This window comes from Protopterus annectens, chromosome 17.part0, assembly GCF_019279795.1.
Source record: "Protopterus annectens isolate FY-2018-M chromosome 17.part0, PAN1.0, whole genome shotgun sequence".
In the NCBI taxonomy this organism is placed as follows: Eukaryota; Metazoa; Chordata; order Ceratodontiformes; family Protopteridae; genus Protopterus; species Protopterus annectens.
The window spans coordinates 605,635,173-605,652,076 of record NC_056751.1 but is presented as its reverse complement, the minus strand read 5'-3'; the positions used below and the strand labels follow the sequence as shown (position 1 = coordinate 605,652,076).

At 44.8% G+C, this 16,904-nt stretch overlaps 1 protein-coding gene across 1 annotated transcript in view; it reads left to right on the top strand.

Moving 5' to 3' along the window:
* The first annotated feature begins 11,883 nt into the window (after positions 1-11,883).
* KMT5C (lysine methyltransferase 5C) overlaps positions 11,884-16,904 on the top strand; it is a 955,038-nt gene continuing 950,017 nt past the window's right edge. The window contains exon 1 of the mRNA XM_044059587.1: positions 11,884-11,937. Coding sequence (XP_043915522.1) covers positions 11,928-11,937 — 10 coding nt within the window. The 5' untranslated portion in view covers positions 11,884-11,927. The remainder of the gene's footprint in view (positions 11,938-16,904) is intronic.

Sequence of the window (16,904 nt, the reverse complement as noted above, 5' to 3'; positions counted from 1 at the left end):
AGATGAGAGCAGTGCTTTTAACGTTGCAAGCCCTCAACGACTTTCTTCCCACTGGGACTATTGCAGTACAGACGGACAACATGTCCGTGGTCTGGTACATCAACAAACAGGGCGGAACCAGGTCCTATCCCTTATGTCGAGAGGCTCTCAGACTTTGGCAATGGGCGATCTCTTCTCAGCGGTTTCTGATAGCAACGCACATCCCCGGCAGGTCCAACCTATTGGCGGACAGGCTAAGCAGATCTATTCTGATGCCTCACGAGTGGTCTCTCAATCAATCTGTAGTGGATCAGATTTTTCTGAAGTGGTGTTGCGATCTTTTCGCTACCCCTCAAAACAGCAAGTGCCCAGATTACTTCACACTATTTCTCTTCCAGGCCAACCCTTGAGAGACTCTCTAACCCAGGATTGGCCTCGGGACTACTTTATGCTTTTCCTCCCTTTCCATTGATTCCACAAGTCATTCAGAAAGCCACCGTTTTGAGAGCCAAATTGATCCTCTTTGCTCCATATTGGCCTCGACAAATTTGGTTTCCCTCTACATCATCATCTTCTGGTGCAGCCCTGGCATCTGGACCCAGTTCCGGATCTTTTGATCCACCAGTCGGGTCAGCAGCACCGGGCCATTCATTCTCTCAACCTCACTGCTTGGTTGCTCCACTTCCTTCCTTAGCCAGGCTACCAATGATTTCTGACTCAGTCAGAGACATTTTAGTGTCTTCTTTAAAGTCGTCCACTAGAACTGTTTATGCTAGCAAGTGGCGACGTTTTTCGATTTGGGCAAACGCCAGAAATATTGATCCTTTTACCGCGCCTGTACATTCTGTTTTGGATTTCCTGGCAGAGGTTTTTCATTCAGGATCTTCGTCATCTACAGTCAAAGTACAACTGGCTGCTATTTCCAAGTATCATGTTGGCTTGCATGACAATAACATCATGTCTCCTAGGTTATGCAAAGCCTTTTTAAGAGGAGTTTTTCTCCTAAAACCGCCTGTGAAACATCCTCCTCCGCAATGGGATCTAAACTTAATGTTGGCATCCCTAATTCTACCTCCTTTCGAACCATCTGCTACGTGTTCTTTAAAGTTATTGACGTGGAAAACTATATTTTTACTGGCTGTTACTTCTGCAAGAAGAGTTTCTGAGATTCAGGCCCTCTGTATTCGTTCACCTTATCTGGTTTTTCATAAGGATAGGGTTTCGCTCAGAACTAACCCTTCCTTTCTTCCCAAGGTTGTATCTCAAACCAATATTAACCAATCTATTGATCTACCAGTTTTCTTTCCTAACTATTCTGACAGAGCTGAACAGAAGCTGCATTTTTGGATGTTCATCGTCAGCTCAGGTACTACTTGCATAGGACTAAACAAATTAGAAAATCAGACCAATTGTTTGTCTCCTATGCAGAAAACAGGTTAGGTCTTCCAGTTTCTAAAGTGACCTTATCTAGATGGTTGACTTCCACCATTTCTTATGTGTACTCTCTAAGGGGCAAACAACTATCTTCTAAGCCAAAAGCACATTCGACCAGGAGTCTATCCACTTCTGTAGCCTTTCAGGATAGACTTCCCATTGACACTATTTGTGCAGCAGCTACTTGGGCCACGCCTCATACCTTTGTGTCTCATTACAAGTTGGATTTGGCCTCCAGAGATAGGGCCAGATGTCCTTCATGGATGCATCTGCAGTCATAACAGCTGGGTTGTCCTGTCGTCAGGCAGCCCGTCAGTCGGCCGGATTCCAAAGTCCGGGTCCGGCTTCGGCTGATGTCGCTCTTCATCCGACGTCATCTCTGTTGGACTTCGGGTATAAAGGCATCAGCCGACGCCATTTTCCCCAGTCTTTCTTGCCGCGTGGCGCCCGAAGCAGAAGCTGTTCGCAAGTGCCGGTCGGTCGGATCCAGAGATTTTTTCTACCGAATACTACTTCAAGACTTCTAAAGCTAAGTACCCGTTGGGGACTCTTTCTTGCCTCAGCCGATGTCAGAAAAAGTTAATAATTGTTTAACCTGTGGGAAACAAATACCTCATAAAGATTTCCATTCTTACTGTCTGCCTTGTTTAGGCCCAGCCCACCACGTAGCAGCCTGTTCGGCCTGTGCTTCCTTCAACCGACACGCTTAGGCGTCGGTCGGAGTTTGCAGAACAGTTTTTCGGTTCTGACTTTGCTTACATTATGTCGTCGGAACCTCCGACTACACTTTCTGCCAAAAAAACGCAAAGAAAAAGACCGGCACTCGCGGTCCGCGGTTTCGGCTGAAACCACGCTTAAGCAAACCGCGAGTGTCTCGGTTTCGGCCGAAACCGAGAAAACTGATCTAGGTACAGCCGAATCTATCTCTACACTTGAGGCCCCTGCTACAATTCTTGAATCGGCCTCTGAAACTTTACCCACTGACTTATCAGACACCATTCCCCTGGATGTCTCTACCCCAGCACGTGGTGCTGCTAGGCCTCCAGCAGCCATGTCCATTAAGGCCTTCGCCAGGGCTAAAGCAGCCAAGTCTACCAAATCAGTGCCTGTTAAACCACCCTCAACCAGGCCCTCTTCTAGTTCTCATATGCTCACCTTGGCAGAAGATTTGATTTCTTTAATTAGAGGATCTCAACCTCACCCAGACAGGGCCTCTCAGCCCCAGATAAGAGACCTAGGGCAGAGCCCCCTGAGCCAGTGTCCTCTGATGATTCTGCAGATGAATCAGACATTACTGACCAGCCAGAGGCCCCTTTCTCTAATTTTGAGGATTCTGATGCTGAAGAATCCATTCCAGCAGCTTCCCCTCCAGAAGAATTCTCCTTTGGGGAAACCTTGCATGCCATGCGAGAGCAGTTCCAATGGCAGCAACAAGAATTCTCAGACTCCCGGAAAAGACTTAGGACCTTTCTGCACCTTCCACAGCACAGGCCCTTAGCTATACCTCCTGTTCTTTCTGTGGTAGATGACGCTTTTAATGATGTCTGCTCTGCTCCAGACTCATTACCCCCAGCCCCTGCCAAACCAGACAGATTTTACAGGGTGCCTGACACTCATCACCACCTTTACAAGGCCCCCCTTGCAGACCCAGAAACTATATCCCAGGGTCCCAAGGCAGTTGCACGACCATAGCTAAAACCCTACTCCTTCTGAAAGGGAAGCAAGGGCATTAGACAGATGGGGTAAAAAAGTATACACTTCAGCTACTCTTTCAGCTAGAGCTTTAAACTGCCAGTTTCACATGATTCAATACCAAGAGTTTATGCTTGATCAGTTAACTAAAAATTAACCACTGATGAAGCTCTTGACAAGAAATATGTATTAGAAATGGTAAATAACATACAACAGGTTAGTAACCATTCCTTAAAATGTGGCTATGATGCACTGGAGGCTTCATTTAGATCAGCCATGACTGGCACAGTGATAAGAAGGCATGCATGGCTTAAGGAGCAAGCTCTACCAGATCATGTTAAAGCTAAATTGTTAGATGCTCCTATGGATAAGACAAGTTTGTTTGGTGCACCTGCCCAGCAGGTTATGAAGAAAATGGAGGAAAAGGCAAAATCAGTTCAAACTGTTAAAGATTTCCTGCAGGTTCAACCCCCAAGGTTTAGCAGGAACTGGCCTGCCAAGAATTGGTCCTTTCCTGACTCCACAAGATTTCAAAGGGGCAGGAATAGACGTTCCAGAGGCAGAAACCAAACCAGAGGAAGTGCCTACAGAGGACGACAGTGGCAAGGTAACAACAGAGGCACAGACGCAGCCACTGCCTCTACTTCAACACAGCCACAGTGACTTACTCCTAAAACCGCCTACCAGGGAGCAAATAGCAGCTCCACTAGGCGGAAGGTTAACTTTATTTGCAAAAGACTGGCACCACATAACAAAAGACAAGTGGATTCTGCAAATTATACATCAAGGTTACCGATTCCACTTCCACACTACACCAGTCAAAAGAGGAATGCCAAATCTACCTCCAAATCAAAAAACAGAAGCTTTACAACAGATAATGGAGTTAGTAAACATGAGAGCTGTGGAAAAAGTGCCTGCAGCAGAGCAAGGAAAGGGGTTCTACTCCAGACTGTTCCTAGTTCCAAGAAAGGAAAAAAGTTGGAGACCAATTCTAGACCTGTCCACCTTGAATACATACATCATTGTCCCAAAATTCAAAATGCTGACCCTACAGCAACTTCTTCCCATGCTGGGCAAGGAGTGTTGGCTGGTAACTCTAGATCTCAAGGAGGCATACCTGCACGTCCCTATTCGACCAATCTGCAGAAGATACCTCAGATTTCTTGCAGGATCAGAGCACTATCAATTCTCAGCATTGCCTTTGGCTTATCTACTGCCCAGAGTATTCACAAAATTCCTGGCATCAGTAATCGCATACTGCAGACTACAGGGAATTCATATTTACCCATACCTGGACGACTGCCTGCTACAAGGGACAACAAAAGCAAGTTGACAACAGATTTGCAAAGGGTCATTTACTTGCTACAAGCACTGGGATACACAGTCAATCTACAAAAGTCAAGACTGATACCATCCCAAACAAGGACATTCTTGGGAGCGGAATTGGACACAGTGAGACAAATGGCATTCCTAACTACAGAAAAACAAAAAGAGCTCCTCTTTACTTCTTGTCACTAACAAAGCTGAACAAATTAACAGCAAGAAAAGTTCTGCAGGCCTTGGGCTTCATGGCATCATGCATAATTTTGGTTCCATTTGCCAGACTACATATGAGAAAACTACAGTGGTACCTACGGAATTTATGGTCCCAACACAGGCACAGCCTCGAAACAGAAATTCCACTAATTCCATGCTTAAAACAGGAGTTCCTATGGTGGGCCCAGACATGCCGGTCCAACCCAGGCCTCCCCTTTCACAGATGTCAAGCAAGCCAGAGCATTACAACAGATGCTTCAGACCTAGGATGGGGGGCACACATGCTGGACAAATGCGTGCAAGGATTGTGGACTCAGGATCAACCTCACCTGCACATCAACCTAAAAGAAATGCTGGCTGTAAAATTGGCTATCCAAAAGTTCAGACCATTTCTCAAAGAGGGCCAGCTGCTGATAAGGACAGACAACACCACAGTCATGTGGTACATCAACAAACAGGGAGGCACTCATTCATACCCTCTATGCAGAATGACTTTGGAACTGTGGACCCTGGCACTCAGCTACAACATCCAGCTGCAAGCAAGATTTGTACCAGGAAAAGAAAATACTCTAGCGGACATTTTAAGCAGGACCACATCAGATGCTCACGAATGGCACCTGCACCCGGACATCTTCAGGACCATTACAAAGAAATGGGGAATGCCTCAGATAGATCTATTTGCATCTCCACACAATCACCAACTCAAAAAATTCTGCACAAGGACATTTCACCCACTAGCATGGAAAGTGGATTCGCTCTCCTTCAGCTGGAAGGGCCTAACAGTTTATGCATTCCCACCTCTCCCTTGATACACAAAGTACTCCTAAAAATCAAGGAAGAACATCCAAGGATAATCCTGATAGCTCCAAACTGGCCAAGACAACACTGGTATCCACTACTAAGGAGCTTGTCTCGAACAATATGTGGCCAATACCGCTGATGCCTTTGATGCTAACTCAGAACAACTACAGCACCATGCATCCAAACCTGAAAACCTTACAACTGACTGCATGGAACATCACATAGCAGCAGCTAATCAAGAACTTTCCCAAAGAGTTAAAGACATTATTCTTGAAGCACGCAGACCTTCAACAAGAAGGAACTACGCTGGAAAATGGAAAAGGTTTGTCAGTTGGAGTTCTGAAAGAGGAAAAGATGTGTCAAACATAGATATGCCTAACATCCTGGAGTATCTGGCCGAACTTCTCCATTCAGGCCTGTCCTACTCCTCCATCAAGATACATGCATCAGCTATTTCAGCAGAATACAGCTTTGATCCACCTGTTTTTTCACACCCTCTGCTCAGACAATTTCTCAGAGGAATCAAGAATGTAAAACCTCCAAGAAAGCCACCATTACCAGCTTGGGACTTAAACTTCGTACTAGAAAAGTTGACACTATCACCCTTTGAGCCAGCAGCAACAGCAGACTTACAACACCTGTCATGGAAAACTGCTTTCCTGCTGGCAATTACCTCAGCAAGGAGGGTTTCAGAACTACAGGCCTTAATGGCAGTGCAACCCTTCCTAATCTTCCACCAAGATAGAGTATCCATGAGGACTAATCCAACATTTATGCCTAAGGTGGTATCCAGAGTGTCTTTAAACCAGGCAATCCACCTACCTACCTTCTTTCCCAACCCACAAAACAGAGGGGAAAGAATACTGCATACCTTGGATGTACATAGACAGCTACGATACTACTTGGACAGAACCAAAAGCAGCAGAAAAACTGACCAACTTTTTGTGGCCTATGCAACAGGAAGAGAGGGAAAAGCTATTTCCAAACAGACAATCTCCAAATGGATAGGAAATTGCATACGATTCTGTTACTCCTTCCATGGAAAACCAATTCCACAGAACATAAGACCTCATTCTACAAGGGCAACAGCCACTACCACAGCCTTCTTACGAGGAGTGGCTACCAAAGACATTATTGAGGCGGCTACTTGGACCTCCGTGCATACATTTGCCAAGCATTATAATTTGCCTCTATATTCCAGATCCCGAGCAGGGTTTGCCACTGCTGTACTGCAAGGGATCCTAAACACACCATAATCTACCTTTATCCTCCTCCCCCTAGTTGGCTATGGTATTCTACCCAGCTGTTATGACTGCAGATGCATCCATGAAGGACATAGTACAGTTTTGTACCTACCATAAATGTAGATGTCCGAACTGGATAGCATCTGCAGTCAGGATTACCCTCCCTCCTTCCCCTCTGAGGTACTCCTAGGGTGTTTACCCTCCTAATAGCTAGCTGATGGGGGGGAGTCTGTTATGGTGTATTTGTTTGTATATATGTACATACATGCTTATTTTTGTGGTTACCTCTATTCTTTTGGAAACATTGGCATCTATCCAAAATTTTAGCCTTCAGGAGGGCTTCTGGCATCTGGGGCAAGAAACACTGAGGAAAATGGCGCCGGCTGATGCCTTTATACCCGAAGTCCAACAGAGATGACGTCGGATGAAGAGCGACATCAGCCGAAGCCGGACCCGGACTTTGGAATCCGGCCGACTGACGGGCTGCCTGACGACAGGACAACCCAGCTGTTATGACTGCAGATGCTATCCAGTTCGGACATCTACATTTATGGTAGGTACAAAACTGTACTTTTGGTTCCACAGTTCTCAAGAGTCTGTTCCATTGAGCCACCCGGGATACAGGTGCTAGGGGCGGTCCCATCCAGCAGAATGGCGAGATTGACAACTTAACATTTAGAAGTTATGTACCTACCATAACGTTCCATGTTAGTTGTCTTCTCTGCTTCTTCTGCCCCTCCCTCCTTCCCCTGGCCTGGACAGATCTTGGAGAGTTCCTATTAGATTGCTTCCTCTGGAGCATTGTTATGAGGACTTCTTTTAGGAACCATGGTTCCTAATTATGTTAGGATAGTCTTTAGCTGGGTCAGTTAGCTGCCAAACGAGATCTGAGGTAGTTCCGCCTTGCATCATGGGATATAGGGTTGCCTCGAGCTGGTAAAAGGAGTTCTCGAGCTAAAGCAAGTGCCGAGTCGGAGCCGAGGATCGGCTCCGAACCCATACAGCAAGAAAGAAGGCGAGAGAAGACAACTAACATGGAACGTTATGGTAGGTACATAACTTCTAATTATTGGATGCACCTTTACAGCAGGATGTTTTATTTGGTAAGCAGAAGAAGTTTTAAATAAAATGGAGGATAAGGCAAAATTTATGCAGACGGTCAAGGATTTTTTACAGGTTCAACCCCCTCGTTTCAGCAGAAATTGGCCAACCAAAAACTGGTCCTTTCCAGCTTCTGCCAGACGACAGAGGGGCAAATACAGACACCCAAGGGGCATAGGCCAGTCACAAGGCTCTTACCAGCCTTGACAATGGTGTGCCACAACCCAGAAAGGAGGAGAAGACAGGTCTCAAACTACCAGAAGACAAACAAAATGACTTACCCCTCAGACTACCAAGCAAAACCCTCTTGGCAGCTCCCTTGGGGGGAAAACTAGCACTTTTTGCAGACAATTGGCACATCATCACAAAAGACAAATGGGTCCTAAATATTGTATTTCAAGGATACATATTCCACTTTCATACTTTGCCAAGGATAAAAGGAATGCCAAACCTGCCACCAAATCAATGGGCAAAGGCTCAAAAGCAAATTTCAGCTCTCATGGATGTGAGAGCCATTCAACAGGTTCCTACACAGGAGCAAGGACAAGGATTTTACTCAAGACTGTTTCTAGTTCCCCGAAAGGACAAAGCCTGGAAACCCATTCTGGACCTCTCAATTCTAAACACATACCTGGAAGTACCCAAATTCAAGATGCTAACACTACAGCAACTTCTTCCCATGCTGTGCAAGAAGGCTTGGCTAGTAACATTGGACCTCAAGGATGCATACCTGCATGTCCCTATCAGACAAAATTGCAGAAGATACCTCTGATTTATAGCAGGTTCAACCCATTACCAATTCTCTGCACAGCCCTTTGGCTTATCTACTGTGCCCAGGGTCTTCACAAAATGCCTGGCACCAGTAATTGCATACTGCAGACAAAGAGGGATTCAAATATATCCATACCTGGACGACTGCCTTATTCAAACAGAAAGCAAGGACATTCTATTAAAGCATCTGGCATTTGTCAAAAACCTACTAAGTTGCCTAGGGTACACAGTAAACGAAAAGAAGTCAAAACTAGTTCCCTCACAACACATAATATTCTTGGGCGCCAGCTTAAATACAACGGCCCAGATGGCTTATCTCACGCCAGACAAGCAAGGGCAACTGACTCAATACAATGATGGCAACAAAGACCCAACTCCCTGCAAGAAAAATTCTGCAGGCCTTGGGATTCATGGCATCTTGCATACTGCTAATACCATTTGCAAAACTGCATATGAGGACATTACAACGGTATCTGAAAAGCGTATGGACTCAACACAGCCACAGCTTGGAAACAATAATTCCACTCATTCCCTGCCTTTAACAGGAGTTTCTATGGTGGGCTCAGGCATGTCACGTCAACAAGGGTCAGCCTTTTACCTTACCCACAGCCAGGCAAACTATAACAACAGATGCATCGGATTATGCCTGGGGAGCACACATGGCAGGACAGTGTATTCAGGGCAAATGGTCTGCAGACCAAAGGCATGTACATATCAATCAAAAAGAGATGCTAGTTGTACAAAATGCCCTAACAGCTTTCCAGGACTTCCTACATCCAGGACAACTCCTAATAAAGACGGACAACACCACAGTGATGTGGTACATAAACAAGCAAGGGGGCACACACTCCTACCCCCTTTGCAGACAAGCAATGACCTTGTGGAACACAGCACTGACCTACCAAGTTCTACTACAAGCACAATTCCTGCCAGGAAAGAAAAACACATTGGCAGACGATCAAAGCAGAAACATCATAGATCCTCACGAGTGGAAACTAGATCCACAAATATTCGCAATGATAACTCAAAAATGGGGGAGCCCAGACATAGATCTGTTTGCTTCCCCACAAAACTACCAACTACGGAATTTCTGCACAAGGACATACCACACACTAGCTTGGAAAGTGGTCTTCCTCTCATTCAGTTGGAAAACATTGACAGTGTATGCCTTTCCTCCACTGCCTCTTCTGGCAAAGGTGCTGCTGAAAGCCAGATTAGAGAGGCCACAAATGATACTCATTGCTCCAGACTGGCCACGCCAATACTGGTATCCAGTACTAAGGAACATGGCTCAAGGCCCACCATGGATTTTACCTACAATTCCTCACCTGCTCACTCAGCAAAACAATCAGATTCTACACAGCCAGCTCAAGACTTTAAATCTGGCTGCATGGCAAATTGCCTAAACAACCAGTCAACACTTCTCTCTAAAGCTGTGATGGACGTCATTCTGGAGGCCAGGAGGCCCAGCACCAGGAAAGTCTATTCAGTCAAATGGAAAAGATTCTGCGCCTGGGCCAAAATCCCCTTGTCCCAAATATTCCTCAGATTCTTCAATATTTAACTGAGATGTTGCACAAAGGATTTTCCTTCTCATCTATTAATATCCATGCCTCAGCTATTTCAGCTCAATACAACACGGATCCTCCTATATTTTCACATCCATTACTAAGACAGTTCCTCAGAGGGGCTAAGAACATAAGACCGCCACGGAGAGCACCAACACCAACTTGGGATCTCAACTTTGTTTTGGAAAAGCTTACACTACCACCCTTTGAACCAGCTTTCACAGCTGATCTACAGTTCCTATTATGGAAAACTGCCGTGCTGCTAGCAATAACTTCAGCACGAAGAGTCTCAGAACTACAGGCCCGAATGTCAGTGGAGCCTTTCATCATTTTTCATCAAGACAGAGTCTCTTTACGAACTAACCCTTACTTTATGCCAAAGGTGGTATCCAGTGTGGCTCTAAACCAAACCATTCATTTGCCCACCTTTTATCCAAACCCCCAGAAAAAAGGGGAAAGGCTCCTACACTCTTTGGACATTCACAGGCAATTACGTTACTACTTGGATAAAACTAAGGCTTTTAGAAAATCTGACCAGCTCTTTGTATCCTATGCTGCAGGATCACAAGGAAAAGCCATCTCAAAACAGACCATTTCAAAATGGATAGGACATTGTATCTGTTTCTGCTACACACACCATGGGAAATCTGTGCCTGGTAACATCAGGCCCCATTCCATCAGGGCTACAGTAACATCAACAGCCTTCCTCAGAGGGGTACCAACCAAGGATATTTTGGAGGCTGCAACTTCGAGTTCAGTGCACACCTTCACCAAGCACTATCACTTACCTGTATACTTTAAAACCAGAGCTGGCTTTGCCACTTCAGTTCTGCAGGGCCTACTAGCCTCTCCAAACCCTGTTTAGTTCCACCACCCATCCTTAGCTTTGGGATTCAACCCAAGTGTGATGACTACAGCAGTGTAACATGATGAACATAGTACAGTTTTGTACCTACCATAAATGTAGATGTTCGAGTGTTCACACTGCTGCAGTCCAGGTAAACCTCCCTCCATCCCCTCTGAACTAGCTGGACTTATCTATACCTTTCTATCCTATACAACCTTTGTGGTGTATTTGCTTGTAACTGAAGGTATTGTTTTATTTTTATATGTATATTTTTATTTAGCAATATGTATTGCCTACCTGTTAGGGGCACCTGACATCTGGGGCAAGAAAAACTGAAGAAAATGGTGTCGGATGCATCTTATATACCCCCTGGCGCACTAACGTCAGGGAAGAAGCAACAGCAACTGATGCCGGACCAAGACTTTGGAACTCTGGCCGACTGTGGGACCACCTGACGGCAGGATAACCCAAGTGTGATGACTGTAGCAGTGTGAACACTCAAACATCTACATTTATGGTAGGTACAAAACTGTACTTTTTCATGATTCGTAAGTAAAAAGGAGATGATTTGTAAGCTGATTGTAATTACCCAAACTATCAAATGATATTCTATAATATTTAGATACGGCTGCATTTTGAAATGCTAATTAGCAAGATATCACCATTGCAGCGTAGGTGATAACTGCAGAAATGAGAATAAACTAATCCAGTTTTATCTGCTGATTCATAATTTCATTTATATTTATTTCTTAGTTACAGGATTTTGTCTGAAGTAACTTTGATTTAAAAGATAAAGAAGTTTTTTTGCTGTTTTAGAGCATATTGTGACATTGCAATAAACTTGTGTCCATTGCTTTCTTGGGTGTACATGTTGAGTTTGTTTTGGTTAATCTACTGTTGTATCTCTGACAGGAGATCCCAGATGTCATCTTGTGTAGTCCCTTTGCATAAAATATGAAGTCTGGTAAGTAGAAGCTAATAATTTAAATAGCCAAGCCGTATTCATTCTTTATTTGCCTGAAGTTTTGAATATGTTATAGCTGCTGCTGGCTTTGAGATTATATTTTTTATCTACTAGTCACTGAGGAGTCTTGAGCTTGGCAGCTTTTTCCCTCTCACCTAAATACTGTTCTTTACTGTAATACTGCCTCCTACTGTACAAGACTCCCCAACTGTCTAAAAGGCATCTTAAAAAAATAATACAAAATCTTTTACCAGTTTGCCAGCAGAGCATATGCCCACATTCTTCATTCTGATGGCAGATCCTGTAAGTGGTATGTTCTTATAAAGTGAAACTATGGCCTTCATTTAGTTATGCACTTTAAATGGAAAGTTCATAGGTACTTGCTAGGCTGTTGATTTGTAAGGATCTTTAGAAGCTTAGTCATACATTCCCATGAAGTATTTAGCCCTTATGTTTTAAATACTGGTAACTCAGAGAGGAGCAGAACATTTATGTTACTCTGATCCATGTGGAAGTAGGTGATGTAACTTGTACAGAGATGTCCTCCTTTGTAATTATGTGGGAAAAATCTGGAATTTTGTAGCATTTAGAGTGGTGTATGGCATATGTGAATATTCAGGCTTGAGCTTAAGTCATAACTTACACTCAGGCACTACACACTTGCAGAAATGTTTTGAAGAGGTGACTGTTATGCATTTTCAATGTTTGAACAAATTGTGTCTTAAACTTCTAGTACTTGCATTGTATGTCTCCTAACGAGTATGCTCCTTGTGTGTATCAACTGATTTTTTACAAATATACTGCTTTTCATTTAAGACTGTTGTATATTTAAGACAATTCACTTGTGCTAATTTGGTATATTATATCTGAAATTACTATTGCGTATTCCATGGTCTAATTGTTATAATTTCATTTTTGAGTTTTAATAAGTGTATTTGTCATTCTTTATTGTAGTTATTTGTATGAAGCTTTTCATCTCAGCCTTCACTGAAAATGTGTCACAATCCAGCTGTAAAATCCATTAAAAAATAAATGAATATCACTGTTCCTTGTATACTACACAATGCTATTACACGTCAGTATTTTAGGGTGTGCATGTTAACCACCCAGGAAGGACCACAGTGATGCCAAACTATGTGCCCTACCTGTAATACTGCTTGACCTTGGAGTATCTTGGATACCTTTCTTTTATTGGACCACAGTGCAATACTGATGTTCATCGTGTTTCACTGCTGCAGTCATTACACTTGGGTTATCCTGCCATCAGGCGGGCCCGCAGTTGGCCTGAGTTCCAAAGTCTTGGTCCGGCGTTGGTTGCTGTCACCTCTTCCCTGACGTCAGTGCGCCAGGGGTATATAAGAAGCAGCCAACGCCATTTTCTTCAGTCTTTCTTGCCGCGCGGTGCCCGAAGCAAAAGCAGTTCGCAAGTGCCAGTCGGCCGACTCCTGAGATTTCAAATTCGATTTCAGAACCGAAGTCTTCAATAAAGCTAAGTACCTTGTTGGGGAAGCTTTTTCTTGCCTCAGACCGATGCCAGTAAAAGTTAATAATTGTATTTCTTGTGGGAAGCAAATACCTCATAAGGATTTTCATTCTTACTGTATTCCATGCCTAGGCCCAGATCACAACATCACTAGTTGTCGGTTTTGTGCTACATTTAACAAGCACATTATTAAATGTCGGTTTGATTTTGCTCGCCATTACTTTGGGCGAAGGTTTAATTATACTATGCTGTCGGAACAGCCGACGACCGGAATGCACAAAAAACGCAAAGATAAAGATAAGGAAAGGCATCCAAGGCCCAAAACTAACAATGAAGCCTCTTCTAGGCCAGTCGCCGGTTCACCGGTTTTCAGTGAGGTGCTTTCGCAGCCCCTGACACCCGCTACCTCAGAACCACAGGCCGCGGCCGACTCCCACGTGGAGGTGCCTAGGCCTCTGGATACTCAAGGTGTTGGGCCAACTGAGATTAACCCTTCGGATGGGTCTGGAGCCGCTGAGCAGGCATTGGCTTCTGAGGGTGTTTTCAGGCCTACTCAAGTTACCATTGCAACTACAGCCAAGACTAAACCTACATTAAAGACAAAGAAGCAAGTACAGCATTCACCTGGACAGGCCTCCATGCCTAAAAAACAGATGCTCAAGATGGCCGAAGACTTGATAACTCTGATCAGGGGTTCCCATCCCCCTCCTGATAAAAGGCCTAGGCAGGATACAGATTATGATTCCTCTGACCAGGTTTTTATATATTCTGATTCCTCTTCCGACCAGGGATATTCTTTACCCCCCATGAGGATTCTGATGCTGAAGAATCAATTCCTTCAGCTTCTCCTCCTGAGGATTACTCTTTTGGGGAAACTTTACATACCATGAGGGAACATTTCCATTGGGAGGGCCAGGATTACTCAGAATCTAAGAAAAGGCTCAGAGACTTTCTTTTACTGCCTCAGCACAGGTCCCTTGCTATTCCACCAGTGTTGGACATTGTGGATGATGTGTTCTCTGAATCTAGTTTAAATCCTGATTCTTTACCCCCAGCTCCAGTCACGCCAGATAGGTACTACACACTCCCTGACTCTCACAAATTTCTTTATAAAAACCCTGTTGCTGACCCAGAAACTATTTCCCAGGGTCCCAAAGGGGTTAAGGCTTCCACGGCTAAGAATCCAGTTCCCTCGGATAGGGACTCTAGAGCATTAGACAGATGAGGAAAGAAAGTTTACACCTCTGCAACTTTAGCAGTGAGGGCTCTAAATTGCCAGTTTCACATGCTTAAATATCAACAATACTTACTGTCTCAATTAAAACAGAAAATGAGTACAAATGCAGAACAACCTGACTATAAGGAAATACAGGATGTCCTTCATGGATGCATCTGCAGTCATAACAACTGGGTTGTCCTGTCGTCAGGCAGCCCTTCAGTCGGCCGGATTCCAAAGTCCGGGTCCGGCTTCGGCTGATGTCGCACTTCACCCGACGTCATCTCTGTTGGTCTTCGGGTATAAAGGCATCAGCCGACGCCATTTTCCTCAGTCTTTCTTGCCGCGTGCGCAAGCAGAAGCTGTTCGCAAGTGCCGGTCGGTCGGATCCAGAGATTACTTCTACCGAATACTACTTCGAAGACTTCTAAAGCTAAGTACCCCGTTGGGGACTCTTTCTTGCCTCAGCCGATGTCAGAAAAGTTAATAATTGTTTAACCTGTGGGAAACAAATACCTCATAAAGATTTCCACTCTTATTGTCTGCCTTGTTTAGGCCCAGCCCACGACGTAGCAGCCTGTTCGCCTGTGCTTCTTTCAACCGAGCGGCTAGGCGCCGGTCGGAGTTTGCTGAACAGTTTTTCGGTTCTGATTTTGCGTACATTATGCCGTCGGATCCTCCGACTACCCAATCTGCCAAGAAACGCAAAGATAAAGACCGACACTCGCGGTCCGCGGTTTGCGCCGAAACCATGGTTAAGCCAACCGCGCGTGTCTTTGTTTCGCGCGAAACCGAGAAAAGTGATCAAAGTACAGCTGAATCTATCTCTACAACTGAGGCCCCTGCTACCACTCTTGAATCGGCCTCAGAAATTTTATCCACTACGGTGGTTGCCACTGACTTATCAGACACCATTCCCTTGGATGTCTCTACCCCAGCACGTGGTGCTGCTAGGCCTCCAGCAGCCATGTCCATTAAGGCCTTTGCCAGGGCTAAAGCAGCCAAGACTACTAAAACAGTGCCTGTTAAACCCCTTACAACCAGGCCCTCCTCTAGTTCTCAAATGCTTACTCTGGCAGAAGATTTAATTTCATTAATTAGAGGATCTCAATCTCACCCAGACAGGGCCTCTCAGCCCCCAGAGAAGAGACCTAGGGCAGAGCCCCCTGAGCCAGTGTCCTCTGATGATTCTGCCGATGAATCAGACGTAACTGACCAGCCAGAGGCTCCTTTCTCCAATTTTGAAGACTCAGATGCTGAAGAATCCATTCCAGCTGCTTCCCCACCAGAAGAATTCTCCTTTGGGGAAACCTTACATGCCATGCGAGCAGTTCCAATGGCAGCAACAGGATTTTCAGACTCCAGAAAAGACTTAGGACCTTTCTGCACCTTCCACAGCACAGGCCCTTAGGTATACCTCCTGTTCTCTCTGTGGTGGATGATGCTTTCAATGATGTCTGCTCCGCCAGTTTCTTTACCTCCAGCCCCTGCCAAACCAGACAGGTTTTACAGGGTACCAGACACTCATCACCACCTTTACAAGGCCCCACTTGCAGATCCCGAAACTATATCCCAGGGTCCCAAGGCAGTAGCCGACCATAGCTAAAACCCTATTCCTTCTGAAAGGGAAGCAAGGTCATTAGACAGATGGGGCAAAAGGTCTACACTTCAGCTACTCTCTCAGCTAGAGCTTTAAACTGTCAGTTTCACATGATACAATACCAAGAGTTTATGCTTGATCAGTTAACAAAAAAGCTAACCACTGATGAATCTCTTGATAAGAAATATGTATTAGAAATGGTAAATAACATACAACAGGTTAGTAACCATTCCTTAAAATGTGGCTATGATGCACTGGAGGCTTCATTTAGATCAGCCATGACTGGCACAGTGATAAGAAGGCATGCATGGCTAAAGGAGCAAGCTTTACCGGATCATGTTAAAGCTAAGTTACTAGATGCTCCTATGGATAAGACAAGTTTGTTTGGTACACCTGCCCAGCAGGTTATGAAGAAAATGGAAGAAAAGGCAAAATCTGTTCAAACGGTTAAAGATTTCTTGCAGGTTCAACCACCAAGGTTTAGCAGGAACTGGCCTCCCAAAATTGGTCCTTTCCTGACTCCACAAGATCCCAAAGGGGCAGGAATAGACGTTCCAGAGGCAGAAACCAATCCAGAGGAGGTGCCTACAGAGGACGACAGTGGCAAGGTAACAACAGAGGCACAGACACAACCACTGCCACTACAACAACACAACCACAGTGACTTA